This window comes from Trichinella spiralis (genome assembly GCF_000181795.1).
Source record: "Trichinella spiralis strain ISS 195 chromosome Unknown Scfld6, whole genome shotgun sequence".
In the NCBI taxonomy this organism is placed as follows: domain Eukaryota; kingdom Metazoa; phylum Nematoda; class Enoplea; order Trichinellida; family Trichinellidae; genus Trichinella; species Trichinella spiralis.
The window spans coordinates 3,041,774-3,061,271 of NW_003526945.1; the positions used below are offsets into that span (position 1 = coordinate 3,041,774).

A 19,498-nucleotide genomic window follows, 5' to 3' on the forward strand; every position below is an offset into this window, starting at 1 on the left:
GTTCTAACATGACAACCACTGTTTCATCGGTGCTTCTGAGGAAGCATCATAAAGAGATAAGAGTTATCCGAAATTGTCCGATTAGAAAGCTATTTTCGTGCAATATGCCAGTGTTTTATTCTATAAATTTCAAATGCTCAAACCAGCAACTTTATCAAATTTCTCAAAAAATCATCGATTGCGGGTTACTGAAAATTTACACACCTATAATTGGCACACAATTGCTTGCACTGATCATAAAAGTATTTTACAATATGCCGTAGTTAGTGAGAAGCATGGAATAAGTTTCACCGTACAAACTGGTGGATACCTCTACAGATTCGAATAAATACCATGCATGAGACCAATAGTTTGAAATGAATTGTGAATTAATTTAATTTCATAGCATTTGTATTGACGGTTCACCCTTGGCGACTAAACATTATACTAATTATGCAAATCACCATTGCATCGTTGTCACTTTACGTAAGTAAATGCAAATAGCCACATATTTGGTATTAATTAGAAGCTTAATACATGAAAAAGATGGTAATGGGGACCACATTACATTAAATGTTTGCTTTTTAGCAAAGTAAACAAGTACAACACTTTCGTTTGGATTCGCAGGAAATAATGATTATATAACAGCAAAATTTCAGAAATTCAGTTCAGTTGATCCTAAATAAAAGATACATTAGTGGACATCTAACAGATTCTATGTCAGAAATGTTTCATGTGCAAAAATTGGCAATTTCTGCTTCCGTTGAAGGAGAGGTCCGGATGTATGATTTCCCTACTTATTAAGATATCGATAATGCCTGAATTTAAGAGCCTATTTATTCCACAACTACCCGGCAGTTTATGGTCAAAATCTCCAAAAAATATTTTTTCTATCAATATAAAGCTATAACAATGAAAAAAAGTGAAAATTTTCAAAAGAAATTTTTCGCTGATTTTCGCGAAAACAACCAAGTCTATAGTCCATGAAATTTTTCAATTTTCGAGAAAAATTTTTTTCAACAAAAATTAAACCAATTGATTTTTATCGGTACAGAATTTTTCACTAACTATTATACACATATCTGAACGGCTGGCGATTGCGTAATTCTTGAGAAATACACAAAAAAGTGAAACTTAATATAGGATTTTAACGAATCCGAAATAAAAAGGAATGAAAAAGAAAAGTGAAGTAAATGTGCATATGGTATGGTTTCATTAATTTTTATAACGGATCTATCAATTTTTTCACCTAAAAAATGGAATTCATTTTATCAGGAATTGTCCCTGATTTTCATTTATATATCAAAAATTTTTAAATTAAAAACCTTTGTTCAGAGAATTTTTTGATTGATGGCAATTTAGAGATAAGAATTGTCCACAATTATTACATTTGGAAGTTATTTTCGTGCAATATGCCAGTCTGTTTATTCTAAAAATGCCAACTGCTCGAATCGGCAACTTTATGAAATTTTTCAAAAAATGATCGATTTCGGGTTTATCATAATTTACATACGTTTAAATGGCACAGAATTGCTTGCAATAATCGTATAATTATATTGCAATTTGCCATAGTTTCTGAGAAACTTGGAATAATGTCCACTGTACATACTGGTGGATTCCTTTAAAGTTTCGAACAAATACCATGCATGAGCCCAATAATTTGACATAAATTGTGAATTTATTTAATTTTATAGCATTTGTAATGAATTTCAACTCTGGGCGACTACATATTATACTAATTATGCAAATGGAAATTGCATGGTTGTTACTTTGCGAAATTAATTTCAAATAGTCACACATGTGAGATATATCAGGATCTTAATAAATGACAAAGATGGTAAACGGGATTGGATGCGACAAAATGTTTACTTTTTAGCAAAGTAAACAATTATAATGCTTTTGTTTTGATTCGCAGCAACTGATGATTACTTAACAGCAGTAATTTCAGAAATTCATTACAATTGATCGTAAAAAACACAATAAATTAGTAGAAGTCTAATAACTTCGATATCAAAAATGTTTCATGTGTAGAAACTGGCAGTCTCTGCTTCGGTTGAAAGAGATTTACTGATGGGCGACTTCCCTATGTATCACAGCAGGCAGTATCTCAACTTTAGAGCTCATTTATTATACAACTACCAGGCATTTTAAGGTCAAACTCTCCAAAAAAATATTTTTTTATCAATATAAAGCTATAACAATGAACAAATTTTGAAAACAAATTTTTTACCGATTTTCGCAAAAACAACCAAGTCTATAGTCCATGAAATTTTGCAATTTTCGAGAAAAATTTATTTCTCCGAAAATTAAGGCAATTAATTTATATAGGTAGAGAATTATCCTCTAACTACTATAAAATTATCCGGAATGCTCCTGATTGCGTATTTCTTGAGATATACCCAAAAAAGTGAAAATAAAAATATGATTTTAAAGAAGTCGAAATAAAATGGAATGAAAAACAAAAGTTGAATAAATGTGCATATGGAATGGTATCTTTAATTTTTACAACAAATCTATCAATGTTTTCACCCGAAAAAAAATTTTATTTTAATATTAATAGTTTTTGATTTTCATTTAAGCTGCAGGAACTTTAAAAATTAACAACCTTTGTTCACTGAATACATTTGATTAATTACAATGAACAGATAAGAATTATCCAAAATTATCCGATTAGAAAGCTATTTTTGTGCAATATGCCAGTCTTTTATTCTACAAATTTCAACTGCTCAAATCGGCAAATTTATCGAATTCCTGAAAAAATCAACGATTGCGGGATATTGAAAATTTACATACCTATAATTGGCACGCAACTGCAAGCAATATTCATAAAATTATTTTACAATATGCCGTAGTTAGTGAGAAGCATGGAATAAGTTTCACCGTACAAACTGGTGGATACCTCTACAGATTCGAATAAATACTATGCACGAGCCCAATAGTTTGAAATGAATTGTAAATTTTGTTTCATAGCATTTGTAATAAACGTTCACCCTGGGCGACTACACATTATACTAATTATGCAAATCACCATTGCATAGTTGTTACTTAGAGAAAGTTAATTGAAAGAGCCTCACAGTTAGTATGAATGAGAAGCTTACTAAAGGAAAAAGATGATAATGGGCACCGCATTCCATGAAATGTTTGCTTCTTCGCAAAGTAAACACTTACAGCGATTACGTTCTGTTTAGCAGCAATTAATGATTATTTAACATGAATAATTTCAGAAACTGAATTCGGTCGATCGTAAAATAAGATACATTAGTGGAAATCTAACAGATTCTATGTCAAAAATGTTTCATGTGCAGAAATTGGTAGTCTCTGCTTCGGTTGAAAGAGATTTACTGGTGGGCTACTTTCCTATGTATTAAGATACGCAGTACCTAAAACTTAGAGACCATTTATTTCACGCCAACTGGGTAGTTTGGGTTGAAACTCTAGAAAACACTATCTTTTATCAATATGATACTATAAGAATAAAAAAAAAGTCCAAATTTTGACAAGAAATTTTTCGCCAAGTTTCCCAAAAACAACCAAGTCTATAGTCCATAAAATTTTACAATTTGTCAGGAAAATTTTCTTTATCCAAAAATTAAGGCAATTATTTTAATAATTTCTGCTGCGAGGATTTCTAATGTTGCTCACATTTTTAATAATGTCTGTTAAACGATCATGACATTGCGTGGAATGCAAATATTTTTTGTAGTCTTTTCTTGTGTGAAAACTGATTTGCATCTAACAGCGTGAGCAGCAGAATAAAAGAGAATTTGCTTGGAAATGAATATTACTATTGTTTTTAACCATCAGAACTGTCAAAAGCAAATAATTGCTTATTTCAGATTAAGCAACAAACTTTTGAATATTCTACCTAAAAACTATAATAAGCATTAACGAAGCAATCTATGGAAACAAATGACAGTATTAATAATTTTCTTTCCTTATCATTTCAAAATTCCTGTAGTTTCAGTAGTAACATACTTTATATATGAAAGTTCACAAATCACAATAACAACATAACAACGTTAATCATCAAGAGCAGCAAAAGCATTTCAAAACAGATTAAATATCACATAAATATAAAGATTTCAAATATTCGTGTGACTATGAATTCCAAGAAACGATATCAATCATTTATCAATATTCTTTTATTTTTCTTAGCTCTATAATAATCTGTGCGCCATTCAATTTGTGAAACATTCGAAGATATATGGTTGTCCAATGATTATGTTCTCTTTTCATCCTCAAATTTCACTTTCATCATTTTAGTTCATTATGAATAAATACTATGATTGAAACCACATTTAAAATACTTCTTATTTTACATTACTACTTAAATAATTTAGCCTTTATTATTCAGCTTTCTGTTGTCACCTTTGAATTTCATGTATATTTGAAAGTCCCTATGATTATTAATACTAAAGTGTTTACATGAATAATCTGCAAACACAAACTATGTCTTTCCCACTTTAAAGCATGTCACATTCATCAGCAGTTGTCGTAGACCACGATAGCTACTATCAAATGATTTGACAAAAGTTTCTTATCGTACTTCGAATCCATCAGATGATACATTTCGAACTTTCAACTTTTGTTCATTTTTCATAACTTTCTTCTTTTATACAAGTGGTCATTTTTGATTTATGATTAATATCAATTTTACAAGTGCGGTACTCTGTATGTGATACTGCGCATGTAAGATTTTTTTCCGTATGTTGAAAACAGATTTTATTTTGCTATTTCTAAAACCAGATCGTCTAGTGTAAGCTATCGCTTGTCTGAATATATTTTATTGACTTGTATTTATTACATGCTCTTGTAATTGCAATAATCTTCTGTTTTTCTTCGACCCTTGGAAATTTCTCCAAATCTTTAAAATATTGCTCATAATGCACAGCAACATTCCAATATCAAAGTCGTTTTCTCTGACATATAGTAAAAGATTCATTTAACAGAATCGATAGCTTGAGACACTTTAAAAATCCAGTTAAGAAATTCTTCCCCGCGTGTTCTTCTGTAGTTTAATGGAACATTCATGTGCAAAGTATTATTTGAAACAAACACAATACATTCTAAAATTATCTACATTACATTCTGCTTAACGTAAATGCACCACTAGGAGGAGATAAATTTTTCAATTATTACAACTACATTTTAATGAAAAGTCATTTAGAAATAATTTCTGAAACTGCATTTCATGCTACAGTTGGCTCTCCAATGAATTCAAATCTAACACTTACCGTTTTGGCGTCGTTGTTTGAAGTCATTTACTGCTTTCCATGAAGGTTAATGTTACTGAATCTAACACTGTTGTCACATTGCTTTATTTTCCTCTTTGTATCACAGTTGATGTCGTAAATTTTGCTCTGTACAGGAAATGTGACGAAATCCTTTATCGTGAAACTGAATGATTGAAGTGAAGGGAATCCTTCATCTTTCAAACATTATTCACGTTCACTTAAATAGGATTATCGTATTCTTAATTTTACATGTCCTCAGGTACAAATGGTTGTGTAAAATTGTTATGTTGAGCAAATAATCTAAAATTTAATGCTTTGATATATAAAAATTGAACACAAACCAAAACGGAAAATTAATTTTCATGTTATATGAATTTTCAAACCAAATTAAATTAGAAAAGTTAAAAAAATATTTCGATAACGATGCTTTGTTCTCAAACTGAAACAGGCCAAAGTATAGTAAATCAAAGTATTCGGGAATAATATTGAAATTGATTAAAATTAAGCGTTAATCTTCAACAGTGAAGTTATTTTCATTTCTAAAATTACCAGTAATTAATTAATATATCCATAACATCAGTAACACAACTATATTGTGCATTCATTTTTAATTGCTTAAATTAAAATTCCTGTAAAAAGGTCTTATTTACACTTTCGAATTCTTAAATAATTATTAGTGATTACGGTATACTGTTTGATTTAAAATTAATTTAAAAAGTAAAGGGAAATTTTTAATTGGATGTACGGAAGCACGATTTAATTTATGTTCATAGTAATGTGTTGTTGGTAAGGATTACATGCTATTAAAAATCATGCCTTGAAAATAATTTCATAATAATTACTTCTTCATTCATTTTATTATCTATAACATTTAAATAAGCTTCATGAAACAAAGTAGTGAGCAAAACAATGGAATTTGTTGAATACTGTAATTATTATTATTACTGTAAATTTCTATAATAGTCAGGTATATTTTTCAATACTGTAGAGTGAAGTAAACTAGTTTGTCTTTTCGCAGGTAGGTAAGTTCCTTATCGTGTGCGATATACTTTTGCTTTGCTTCAGAAATTAGGAATGGGTAAGGATTATTACAAAATATTGGGTATTAGCAGAAGTGCCACGGAAGATGAAATCAAAAAAGCTTATCGGAAGATGGCGTTGAAATATCATCCTGACAAGAACAAAAGCCCTGACGCAGAAAGCAAGTTTAAAGAGATTGCAGAAGCATACGATGTTCTGAGTGATGCTAAAAAGAAAGAAATATACGATAAATTTGGTGAAGAAGGCCTGAAAGGTGGGATGAATGCTGGGCCCTCAGGTCAAGCTTCTGGTCCTGAAGGTTATCATTACGCATTTACTGGTGATCCTCGTCAGATTTTTGCGCAATTTTTTGGCGGCGAAGACCCGTTTTCGACATTCTTTTCCAGTGGACGTATGGGTGAATCCATGGAAACGGAAGATATATTTTCCCACTTTATGCCCAGAGGTCAAACACATACATTCACTAATATTGCTGGCGGTGGTGCTCCAGCTGGTTGTCCTCGACAGCAAGACCCACCTTTACTTCATGACATCATGCTTTCGTTAGAAGAAGTTTATAAAGGCTGCGTGAAAAAGATGAAAGTTAAACGAAAGGTGTTGAATCCTGATGGTTTTACAACACGCACAGAGGACAAAGTACTGGCCGTTAATGTAAAGCCCGGCTGGAAAGCTGGCACTAAAATTACATTTCCGAAGGAAGGTGATCAAGCTCCAAATCGAATTCCGGCAGATATTGTATTTGTCGTTAAAGTTCGTGTTTTTTATTTATCATGCTTTTATGGAAATAATATCATTTTAGTTTCTGTTGTTGATGACCTTTTATGTAATTCGTTGCGAAGGTGCATTTGAATTGTTATTTTTTCAGGATAAACCGCACGACGTCTTCAAACGCGAAGGATCTGATATTCGGTATGTGGCTACTGTTAGTCTACGTGATGCGCTGTGTGGATGCAGCATACATGTTCCTACTCTTGATCCGCACGCCGCAGTGCCACTGCAGATGACATCTGTGATAAAGCCAGGGCAGGTGACACGTTTTCACGGTATGGGCCTGCCGTTTCCGAAACAGCCAGATCGTCGTGGTGACTTAATTGTCGAATTCAAAGTGAAGTTTCCAGACACTCTTCCAAATGCAATAAAAGAAATTTTGCGTGACTGTTTGCCTGCAAAATAACATGGATATTCTTTATGATTCGATAATTACAACAAATGTCGTGCGAAAATGATTGTATCTTCTTTATTTATAATTAAAAGTTGGATTAAATACATGATTTTATTTTTGACAGCGGTGCAGCAGACGCGCAATTAAGGCAGATGCCTGTTTCCAGTGTTATCCGATAGAGTTAAATGGACTGCATTCAGTTCAACTATTGAAGTTGTCACGTTTTGAATGCTGTTAGTGATTAATTTTCCAATCAGAATAATCAGACAAGCAGTTTTCCATACGGACTTTTGATATACAATACAATAGGAAAACATTCGGGGATGGAAATCGTTTCATCTTTTAGCAAAAGTTGCTAAAAATAGCAACGTTTCAGTATTTCAACATTTTCAACTAAAATGGTTTTCGGTAATTTTAAAATAGCAATTACATTCTGTACATTTTTAATAAACTTGAAAAGAATCTGAATATCAGGTTATTAATTGAAAAAAGAATTTCTTCATCATCAGCTACTGTAATAGTAAGTTGCGTCAGGAATTAATTTCATATAAAATATTCAGAAGAAATACATTTATTATATATTTGTAATTATATTATACATGTTTGTAAATTTAGAACGTTTTAAAGTTTAGTTAATAATTTCAAAGCAAAATATCTCTGTCAGTCATAATAAATAGTATAAAATAACTGAATTACTTAAGGTTTATTTTTAGATGAAACACTGATTGCACATTTTTGACGTATGTAGTAATTATAATATTAACCGTATTATCAGTATGGGATTAAAAATTTATTTGTGAAAATTTTATGATTAAAAAGTTTCAAAAAATATTATCATTTTTTTATTCTATTAAAAACTTTATAGAGAAAAGATTTGAATCAGATCATAGTATAAAAAATTAATTTTATCAAACAGAAAGTATAAGGAATGATCATTTTTATCACCAATATTTTCCTACTGGTAGTGAAGAATTATGTTTGTCGAAACAAAGTGGGACAGTGTCAAGAGTTGCAATTATTGACAGTCAATAAAAAGCCTTCAAGTAACTAATGAAAATAGATCTGCTTTCTAAAGAAAATAAACAGACTGTAATTAAAATGAAAATATACAAATATTTCTACTTAATTTACAGCTATTGTTTATGAATTGTAATTTATAATTGATATATACAATGCTCTTTTGGCGAATAGAAATATTTTTTCCCATATTACTGAGTGCAAAATGCAAATTTTATTGCGAAAACAGTTTCTGATTTTTCTATTTCATTTATACACATTTGATGAGCAGAGCTAGTGTGAAACACGTAAAAAATGTATACCACCTAATGCTATTATAAACAGAAACAAAAATTAACAAATACTATTAATGCAAGTAAATCAATATATTCTCAAAAGTGAACCATTTTTGTAATAACACTAGCACCACCTAGTGAACAAAATTGGCAGATTACTGTAGCATGATTGCTGACTTTTGTTTTTTTCTTTATTGTACACATAGTAAAATGGATTTTTGAATACAAATTTCTAAACGCTGCGCATATTTCTGTAATGTTCAGCTACATCTTTTCCAGTGTAAACCTGCTTTCTGTATTGATTTGATTTATTTGTATTTACAATATTTGCCAATTTATTTCAGGTCAGGCATGCACGCTCCGCTGATTTCTAAACGCTTCTCAGCTTTCCTGCACAGATGCGTTGCACAGAGCTTGAACAAAAAGAAATTCTCTCCAAACATTCACAAATAAATCTATTTTCACCCCAGACTAATGTTGCTGACATGATAAAAAAAAATGCGCAGCTGCTGACATTTTTCATCTTATCTTATTCAGCATACATCTTATCGACTACCGCTCAAAATGCACGGGCAAATATGTCTGCTTTTTTATTTACTGCAAAACAATCCACCACTAACTAACTAACTAACTAACTATACAGCAGCTGTGCCGAGAATCTCAATGCATCTTATACGAGTGACAGCTTTTCCGTTCAGAGCAATAAAAATGTTAAACTGCCTTCTCAGCTATACGTTGCTCAGAACTAACTGCTAAGCAAACGATCAAAATTCTGACCTGTCTAAGAGAAAATTACCTGTGTTTTGATTGAATCCACCATTGGCTATTTGTCCAAATTTCCATTGTACTTCTTCTGGGTCAATCCCAAATAACTGTTCCACTGATCTATCTGCACTTGGTCAAAAAGCCATTCTTCATCACAGATGAACATTAATTTCCGACGCTCTCTCTCTCTCTCTCTCTCTCTTTCTATTATGAGCGTATAGTGGAGCAACTTTGGAAACAAGTTGCGCAGATTATTAAAATATAAAAGCATTTTACAAAATTTTTATCAAAACGCACAACGAACCTTCTCCCTTTAATAAAAAAAAATATGCCATGTAGTGCAACGCATACTGTATGACTTATTAAATATATTATTACTGTTATTTGAATGTAACAGAGTTCCATCTTTTTATGAAAACCTATGTGTTATTGTAATGTGTCAATTTTAACGTCGATATGAATCGCACCAGCCATCCGCTGCATCATCTTCATCTTCTACTTGATTTCGACGTCTCCCACCGCCTAAATATCATCAGTTAATAAAAAAATTATTATAAGAGAGAAAAAAAACAATTTCACCGTCTTTACGAAATTCACCGACCCCTGGACGAACGGTTTCCTCGAATGCTCCCTCATAACGACTGCGAACAGTAATAATATTTGAAGTTGGTTCATTGCGATCAGCTGAACGATTTTTGAACGTCCTATTCCATGGAATGTGTTGAACACTCATTCGATAAGATTCTTCTTTATTAAATTCTCCTGGACGATTGGCGATATTTCTCCCATCAGCGTTTTCTAGTCTTCTACCAAAACTGGAACGATCAAACATCTGCATCCTATCCATATGTTGACCACGAAATGCAGTAGACCGAATCATGCCAGTTCCACTGGTGCTGAATCGACCATCAGTCATCATATTTCCACTTGGATTATGATAATAATCATCTGCGTCAATATTTCTATTATGTTCCAATCGAACACCCTTGCGGAACATCAAGTCTGGATCATTGCGTCTCATGCCGTGAGGCTCTGCCAATCGTATACCTTTACGAAAATGGAATTCTTGTTCCATATTTACATCACCAAAGCGAACACGGGGACGGTCTAAACCGAACACTGACGATTCTCGGTAGACAAATTCACTTCTGGGTATCTCCCTTTGATAGCGTTCAATACGAACAAAATTTCCAGTATTTCCTCCAACTTGATTCAACATGTTCACTCTTCTACTCATGAAACCACTGCCGCTTTGATGATGAATATCGCTTACAAATCGTTTCGCTCTGCTCCAGGGTAAATCTGCAAAACAATTTCAACTGTTGAACACTTGACACAACAATTCGCATAAATATAACGCTTTCACACATCCATAAAAAACATTAAAAAATGCAGATCAACGATATAATCAGTAATTTAGATGAAATATTTTAAAGTTGAATTAAATAATTTTGAGAAAGAAAAAAATGGAAAACCAAATTCACCAGGTTCTGGCTCGTCGTCTCGATGGGGCGGTCTCCGTTCTCGGTCTTCTCGCAGTGCAAAACCAGCGTTTCTCAAGCTGTTCCTCGCGTTCACCCGGTCTTGTATTTTCGCTTCTTCTTCGCGTCTTTTTCTTTCTTGTTCCAGCTTGCAACGCTCTCGGTCGGCTTTTTCACGCATATAATCCGTACGTCTGCACTGTTTGCGAATCTCTTTGCGCTGGTTTAATCGAAGCTCTTTGACACGTTTCACTTTCTCTTCCCAAACTTTCATATTTTCCAAATATGTCGCATGGTGCCTTGCCCTGACAGCTTCCATAAATATCGCCGCATCGTCGAACATCCTCGAGAGCCGATTGCGGGTTTCCAGAAATTTTTTCTGCTCCTCGACAGCTTTGAAAATACGGTCTTTTTCGTTCTTTTCCCACCATATCACACTCATTTTGCAAAATTCACTGTATTCTTGTTCGCGTAAAGGAATTTCCTCCATGTGCAGCGCCCTTACGAAATGATCCCACTTCTTTTCGGCAACTTTCAATCGAGCCATATGCTCGCGTTTTTCCTGTTCCATATGACAAATCTGAAAATTCATCCATTAATAAAATCACAACAAACACAACAACCATACACGTATGGCAGATATGTAAGAAATGAAACTTGTGTATATATAATACTTGTTTCTGTAGAAGAGTTTCATTATCCAAATTTTCAATCTCCTCTTCAGGCATTTCTGCCAAAAAGGCGCGGAACTTGGAATCTTTCATCCGATCCAGACGATCACGAATGATACGTTTTCTCATTTCATCTTTTTCTCGACGTTTCATCTCTTGTAGTCGTTCGGCATTTTCCTGCTCCAAGCGGGCCTTCTCAGCTTGTCGCCTCTTTTCAAGAAGACGCCGTTCTTCCTCACGGGCATGCTCGACCTGCAAAAGAAAATTATTAAATTTGTACATTTTGCAAAAATGAAAAAACAATAAATCAAACAACACCAATTCACACACCTGAATACTTCTCTTCTTCTCATTGTATTCTTTGTATAATTCAATACGTTTACGCCTTTCATTTATTTGCAAATGATCGTCTTTCGCATGATACCTTTGCAGTTCATGCATATGTAAAATATTTCTGCGTAATTCCTGAAAAATTACAAAAAAAACCATTCCAACATGAAAATTAAAATTATACCCACATTTCAATTAAAAAAAAAGATTTTAACATTATTGAATAATATTACTAAACAATATGAAACATGAATCTATCTTAACAAGCTATATGAACAACGCTGCTGCACTATATCAACAGAGAAAATAATCTCTAATAAAATTATACAACAGTGAATAAAAAGAAACTCAAAAAATTCTAAAAATATGCAAAAAGATATTTTACCAAAATATGTAAAACGACTAATTTTATACATTTCTATATAATATATTTTACAAATTCAAACAACACATTCACGAGAACACTGCATAAAATAACCAACATCAATTTTAATATTATAAATAAAATTTACCTCATTATAATTGGCATTTATATCCAATATTGATTTATTTACACTGTCGAAAATTTCTTGAAGATAAAGTCGAATATGATCTGATGATGTACGTTGCAGGACAGGAACATTCAACAAAACATTATCCACAAATGCATCTTCGTCTTGGGCAAGATTAAACGAATCTTCCACACCAAATTCTACCATACTACTCATGTAATTTATCCGAAGCTAAAAAAAATTTCAAAATTATCAATATCTCGTGAATATTGTTTTCAATAAAATTCAATTTTCATTTTTCAATTTCTTACTCGAACGACATTTCTTTTACTGGCATACGCTAATTCTCTTTCAAGTTTATCGCCTGTTAAATATGGAATTAGAGACGATAATTTTTCCAATGTTACCGTTTTGTAAACTTGCGATAGCTTAAACAAATTATCCAGAAAATTAATTTATTCAAACAATAATCAATAAAAATTTACCTGTTTCAAAACTTTTATGCAAATTATACTGTACAGTCTGTCAAGGTATTGTTGATAGTCAGGATTGCCACACTCTTCAAGCATATGCAGATACGGTTGAAGGTCTCGGGCAAGAACCATTGGATTCTGATCATTTCGCAATTTCTCGTACAATTCATACACTTCCGGTAGTGCGAATAAATTCACACCAAGACGCATCTTCAAATTTATTGATATGATTATTTCTTTTACAGTATATGAATATCCCATTATTATTAATAGAACAATTGATTAATAAACGTATTTCAATATTACAGCAAAAAACATTTAATTAATATACAAATTTGTAATAAATAAATAAATAAATAAATTAGTTACTGTTTGTTCTACTTTATAAATTGAGCTTCTAATGCAAACTAAAAATCTAAAAAAGGAAAAACTGAAAGCATCCTTGAACTGCTATTTTCAACTTTTCCTGCACAAATGCATGATTATCAATAAAATTTACATTTTTCTGATAATACTTCTGCACTTTATCAGCAATCAATTCATTATACTTTCGTGATCATAAATCATTACCGATAGTAAAATAAATAAATAAATAAATATAGTTCAGCTGTTACAGTAAGAAATATTTACCATTTCTTTAATAAGAATTTTTCTTGTTGGTGGTCCTGACATATTTAATAATTTCGCCAGCTGACGCGGACGTTCATTATTTGCATCATCGAAATCCAAATAACGTGACAATATAGATGGAGACTCTGCTTCAGGAATAGACAGTATTGCCAACAATACTCGCGTTGCCAATCTTGAATACATCAATAAAAATAAAATAGCTAAACATATAACATTTTTTTCTTTTGTAAAATTATTTATACATTCACTTATATTAAGTAAAAATACAAATTTAGCAGCATATTAATTTTAAAAAATAAAAAGTTTTTTTAAACATTACTGCTTTGGCTCTACGCTATCCTTCTCAAACCAGCTTTTGTGTGTTTCTTTGTATAACTGATACAATTTCAACAATGCTGCTGCGTGAAACATGACATTGTTAGATTTCCAAAAAAGAAGTGCAATTTTTTCCAAATAAATTGCAAGATTAGACGGTTTCGGAGAACGTCTGCTAAATGCTATTAATTGTTGAATGTCATCCATACTCCTGATTGCCTCCTAAATTATTTAAAAAATCGATACACATATATTAAAACAATATATATTTTTCAAAATTTATCTTTGCTCATTATAATTTTTTAATTATAAATTCTTTACCAACATACCTGCCATGATTCTAGATTTATTGCTACATCTAACTGTACAAGCCGTGTTTCTTGATGTAATGTTATTGTTTCAGGATTTGATAATTTGACGGCAAATTGATTCTGGGATTGTTTGTGAACTTGCTGGATATGATACCGCAGCTACAAAAAAAATTTATCATCATAAATAACTTTGAAACTATTAGAACAAAAATTAATTATTATTATAAATATCTTTGATTACTGTATTGATGTTTTAATTATTTTTTCAAAGCAAACATGGGAATGTTCCGCTGTTCATATACCTGATTTTTTTAGTTCATTATCATATTTATATGTAATACTTACAATGTCTGCCAATTTACGAAATTCTGCTCTTCGTTGATATTTTAAGCAAAACTGAAAGGCCAGTCTTGCAACTCTATGATACAACGTTTCCAACTGAGTATTGTTTCTCAGCAATTCCAAAGAATGACGGTAAGATTCCCACAAAAATCGGAGCCAAGGGCTTAGCACAGAACGATCTGTCCGATCTAATGTGCCTTCTGCGGTCACTGTTGATAACAATAACCTAATTCATTTGAATATTAATTTGAATTTGATTTGAATATTAATAAAATGAAACAATAAAAAAACTTTTTTACCGTTCAGGGCTTTCACCCAAGTCAAAATCTTCTTCAACTTCCTCGGCTAAACCTTGCGATTCAGCTTTAGCTTTCTCAGCTTTTTTCTCACCGTAGTTTAAATAATTCGTAATAACATCCTCAAGAGACTTAACATTTAACTGTTGACACATTCTTCGATACTGAAATAGTGCATCTTTGGCTACATGAGGTCTTCTCATTTCCACACAGAGATAGAGCAGTTTATTCATGATTTCTTCAAAACATTTTGACCACACACGATTTTTTGGAAAATTAATAAAATCTTGCAGGGAATCCAATGCATGTTCTTTCTTCCCAATGCATAACAAATCTGAATAATACATACATAAGTAAATATATAATTAACAGCTAAATTATATGTCGTTAAGTTACCGTTTGCCCTTCGTAGGGCGTTTTCCGGCTTCTGCCAACGAGACATTTGTGAATCTGTGACTGACAAACTATTTTTGACAATACACTTACTTCCACATGGCAAATTACAGTATTTTGTATTTATAATGAAGGTCAATTTTTTTGTTCTTCAAACTGAGTTGCTACTTCGGTTGAAAATATTTATTTTTACCTTATTTTTAGTTTTATTTTGTAATAAACAGTTTTTTTCATATGTTCAAAGTGCACTACGGTTTTATGACCATTTGATTCCTCTGTCGATCGATTTACAACTTGAACAGAGTTTTCCAGTCTTGTATACTCTGATATTAATTTTTTTCAAAGAAGATTTGAAAAATTTGAAACAAAAATGCATTATTATTAACTGAATGCTGAATATTGATTGAAAAATGCTCATTCACGTTCAACAGTTTTGTCAATTGAACTTATTTTTAGTAAAATATGAAAAAATTGAATATATAATAATGTGAATAATATATAAATAACAATTATTTTATAATTTTATTTTCAATATGTCAAACAGCTTGATTTTTTTTCATTTTTTCCACCACAGTTACCGTAATAGCTTACTGTAAAATTTAAATCACGTATATTTAATTATTCTATTTTTGCATTTGTTTTATTGGGTCGTCATGATTGAATTCTACGTTATGCTTATAGATTCTTGGGCGTTAATTTGTTAGCAGATTTTGTATATTCTTTAAAACGCTTTATTATACAATGGAGAAATTTCAGATGAATAATTTATTCTTAATAACCAACCATAACAGCGGCTAATAATAGAATGCCAATCTGTTGTGTTTTTTCAGTCGAACAAGTTTCGATTTAAACTATTTTTTCTGTTATTTATTTATATTTTTTGCAGCTACAGTAAGTAAGAACATCAACGACATAATTGTTGGGAACAGTTGTGTCATTGTCGTTGTCAGTAGTGATTTTATAATCATTGCAATATTTTATAACATTATCTGTTATGGCTTTGTTGAGTTATTAATGTATATGTGAAATGTTTCGAAACGTCGATAAAAATTTTCTACGGCTGATTCCAGCAACTAGTTGAATAATAATATTTGTGCAATTGCTGCGTGTTGTTTTCACAAATCGTAATAAAATAAAATAACCAAGGCTAAGAAAAGAAAAGATTGCCGGTTTTAAATGTGATATTTGTCAGAGACGACGAAGGTCAGAGTAATATGCAAAATATCGTTAGCCTATTTAAACAGCTGCTCATATTTAAATAAGAAATTGAAAAATGAATTTTATACATTTAACTAGTAATTTCGAAGACTTTAAGTTTATAAAATCTAATTTAGAAAGTGTTAAAGTAAACTGAAATTTTTGAATGGATAAATAAGGATGTATTATGTTGAACAATCTCATGTATTAACGTAACACATTTTCTTGGAATTCTTGTTATACATACACACAAGGCGAATTAGTTGTTCAATTGCAAAAAATAACCATTGCTAATAAATGATCTGCAGGAAGTGTCTGGTAAAAAGTGAATAAAAGAGTGATTTACAATTTCAAGAGCTATTTATTATATTTCTGGTTGTTGAACAAAGAACAGCGTAGTTATTCATTCATCATTTAACATCAGCAGTATGCGCTATTTCAAGTAAAACATGTTGAAATCAATTATCAATGCTAAAATAATGCTGAAAGTTATAAATTTCAACTCTGCTTCCTTTGCGAATTTTTTGTTGTGTTTGATTGGTGTTTTATGAAAAAAATCTTCCTGTTGGTTAAATTTGGGTTCAATATGATTGGCCAAAATAATTTTTGATTTGTTACGAAAATAATATCAATCGAATCTTCAATTGAAATGTTCGGTTTTTGCTGGAATTTTAATTAAAGAAGTCATTTAATTTCAAAAAATGTCCTGATTGTTGGAACAAATGCTACTGATTTCATTACAAGCGATCACCGTTTTGCAAAGTTCTGCAAATGTGAACAAATTTTGGATTTTGTGAAATTTTCAACTAACAGAAAAGCCGTTTCTTGTTCATCGTCTATGCCACCCAATAGGGAAATTTATTTCCACTGACGAACGTTTTTAAAAAGCAACTATTTCAGTCGGCGATTTGTTCAAATGAGAGCAGCTGCTCAATGGCAGGCAACTGATCACATAAAACTTTTCTCTTACTACTACTGGTTGGAAGGCAATTTTCGAAGAGATATTCGTCATTTTCAGCTATTCGTTGGCAATTCTTTCCGGTTGCAGATATGAAAATTTTCAGCTTCAATGCTTACTTTACTCTTGCTACAGGGCAAATATTCGACTGAGCAACAGTTTTCTTTTCTTTTCGAAACATCACGTCTATCTTGACAATGTAAAATTGAGAGGCAAACTGACAGGGGCCATCGCAAAGTATTGGCTTCAACTTGAACATTAAATAGTAATTTGAAAATTTTAAAACAAAGTATTCATCACAGAGGACACGTACTTATTGACAAATGCAATGTGTATCAAACATCTGGTAATTAATTATAGATTGAGATTTGATGAACAAATTTCAAATAAAACAGTGTTGAATCAAATATTATCATCAGCTGTAAGATTTGATCAGAAGTCGCAGAACAGCAAACCGTTCGCTGCTTTTACCAAATATTACGGTGTGACAGTGTGATCGATATGAGAATTGTTGATTGCTGACGGATAAAATATATTGAACATTTCAATCGTGAAATGTGCAACATTGATCACATCACACAGTTCACTGCTTGCTGATGATGAACAGTTTGCGATTAATTTTAAATAAGCGAAATAAATATGCAGAATGTGCAAAAACAATAAAATATTCTTTTTAAATACAAATATTAAAAATATTAATTAGCTAAGATAAATCAGATATTAAATATGCAGACAAATTGTGAAACACTGCTTTCTTTGTAAAGCAAAGGGAAAACTGAAATTGGATTATTATAATTTGCAAATGAGAGAACGAAATTAATAATTAATTCGTTGTCATGCTTGGACTGTTTATTTATCAACAATTACACAATGTTCAGACGAGACGACAAAAAAAGAAATAATAATAATAATAATAATAGTAATAATAATAATAATAAATTGCAAATATTCAACGGTACTGTAAGAACAACGGTACCACTGTGCACCAAGAAAGCTTGCTCAGCGGTTATGGACAAAGGAAAGAACCGATGCAGTGGCCAACTGAAACGAACCACTCATTTTATTAACTGTTTTATTCGCTGTGACTTGTGGCGCAATCGACACTGCCGCTTGCAGCAGAAGAGGGTGTGACGACATACTGCGTTGAGAGTCGGGTAGGGAGGGGAGGGGGCTGTTGTTGGCGCGTTGTTAAATAAATATCTGTTATCGTTAATATTCAAGGGTCGGCAAGGAAAGAGAAGCAAAAAAAGACGTACGCACAACGCGTAATTAACATTCTACATTGATGAATTTATCTGGGCAAAATGCAGGCAACGTGAAACGAAACATTTCGATAAGACAGACAGCTAAGAAAGAGAGAGGGAGGAGGGAGAAAGAAATGAAAAAAAATCGAAAAAGCATGCTTGCTAATCAATTATGAATAGATACCGCCGCACTGTTGCTACAGCAGGATCAACTGTTTCAGCTAATAATAATAATAATAATAATAATGGAGTAAGAAAAATGCAAAATCACTAACAAAACAGAAAGATACAAAATTAAAATTAAAATCAAAAACAAAAAATAAATAACCAATATCACGAGCTAAATCTAGAGATAAATTTGACAAGCGCTAGAGATTTCAACTAGCCGCCCTGGAACGGTGTTATGGCCCAAAAGTAGGCTGTTTCATGAAATTCACAAATAAATAAATAAACAAATGCTCTTACGGACACTTGTCTGTTGGATAATGGTTCTCGGCGAACAAAAATAAGTTAACGACCTCTTTGTGACTAATTTGCCAGAAAAGAAAAATCAAAGCAACAGGTTGCGGTACAACAAAATTTACAACTAACCATCCATCCACTCAGTGGTGGAGGAAAAAATTGAAAAGAAGAAAAAAATTCCGCGCATTGTCTGTCAACAGCTACCTCAGAAAATATTTGCAAATGAATGCTAGGCACGAAAACAAAAAGTCTTATTAATTAGTAAATTAATTAATTAATTAATTATTCATATTTCTCTCATGTATACAAATGAAATAACAAAAACCAACCAAAGAAAGGATAAAAAAGAGGGAAGGGATAAAAAATGAAGAAACAAAAATAAATAAATGAATAAGAAAAGAAAAGAGGCAAAAAAATGGAAACATAAAAGC

At 31.7% G+C, this 19,498-nt stretch overlaps 3 protein-coding genes across 3 annotated transcripts; 2 read left to right on the forward strand and 1 right to left on the reverse strand.

Annotated features, from left to right (window-relative positions):
* Nucleotides 1–6,287: 6,287 nt before the first annotated feature.
* Tsp_10770 (DnaJ protein) lies at nucleotides 6,288–7,428 on the forward strand. Its single transcript, XM_003373721.1, has 2 exons — nucleotides 6,288–7,004; nucleotides 7,120–7,428. The coding sequence occupies exons 1-2, from the start codon at nucleotides 6,288–6,290 to the stop codon at nucleotides 7,426–7,428; spliced, it is 1,026 nt and encodes a 341-aa protein (XP_003373769.1).
* Nucleotides 7,429–9,918: 2,490 nt separating this feature from the next.
* Nucleotides 9,919–15,255, reverse strand: Tsp_10769 (putative JmjC domain-containing histone demethylation protein 2B). Its single transcript, XM_003373722.1, has 14 exons — nucleotides 15,210–15,255; nucleotides 14,817–15,147; nucleotides 14,521–14,743; nucleotides 14,194–14,334; nucleotides 13,869–14,086; nucleotides 13,550–13,721; nucleotides 12,932–13,129; nucleotides 12,758–12,874; nucleotides 12,468–12,677; nucleotides 11,956–12,090; nucleotides 11,629–11,877; nucleotides 10,958–11,534; nucleotides 10,053–10,775; nucleotides 9,919–9,995 (listed from the first exon to the last, which is right to left on the reverse strand). Exons 1-14 carry the CDS (start codon nucleotides 15,253–15,255, stop codon nucleotides 9,919–9,921), a joined length of 3,417 nt encoding a protein of 1,138 aa, XP_003373770.1.
* Nucleotides 15,256–17,319: 2,064 nt separating this feature from the next.
* On the forward strand, nucleotides 17,320–17,857 carry Tsp_10768 (hypothetical protein). Its single transcript, XM_003373723.1, has 3 exons — nucleotides 17,320–17,381; nucleotides 17,422–17,560; nucleotides 17,666–17,857. The coding sequence occupies exons 1-3, from the start codon at nucleotides 17,320–17,322 to the stop codon at nucleotides 17,855–17,857; spliced, it is 393 nt and encodes a 130-aa protein (XP_003373771.1).
* The last annotated feature ends 1,641 nt before the right edge of the window (nucleotides 17,858–19,498 follow it).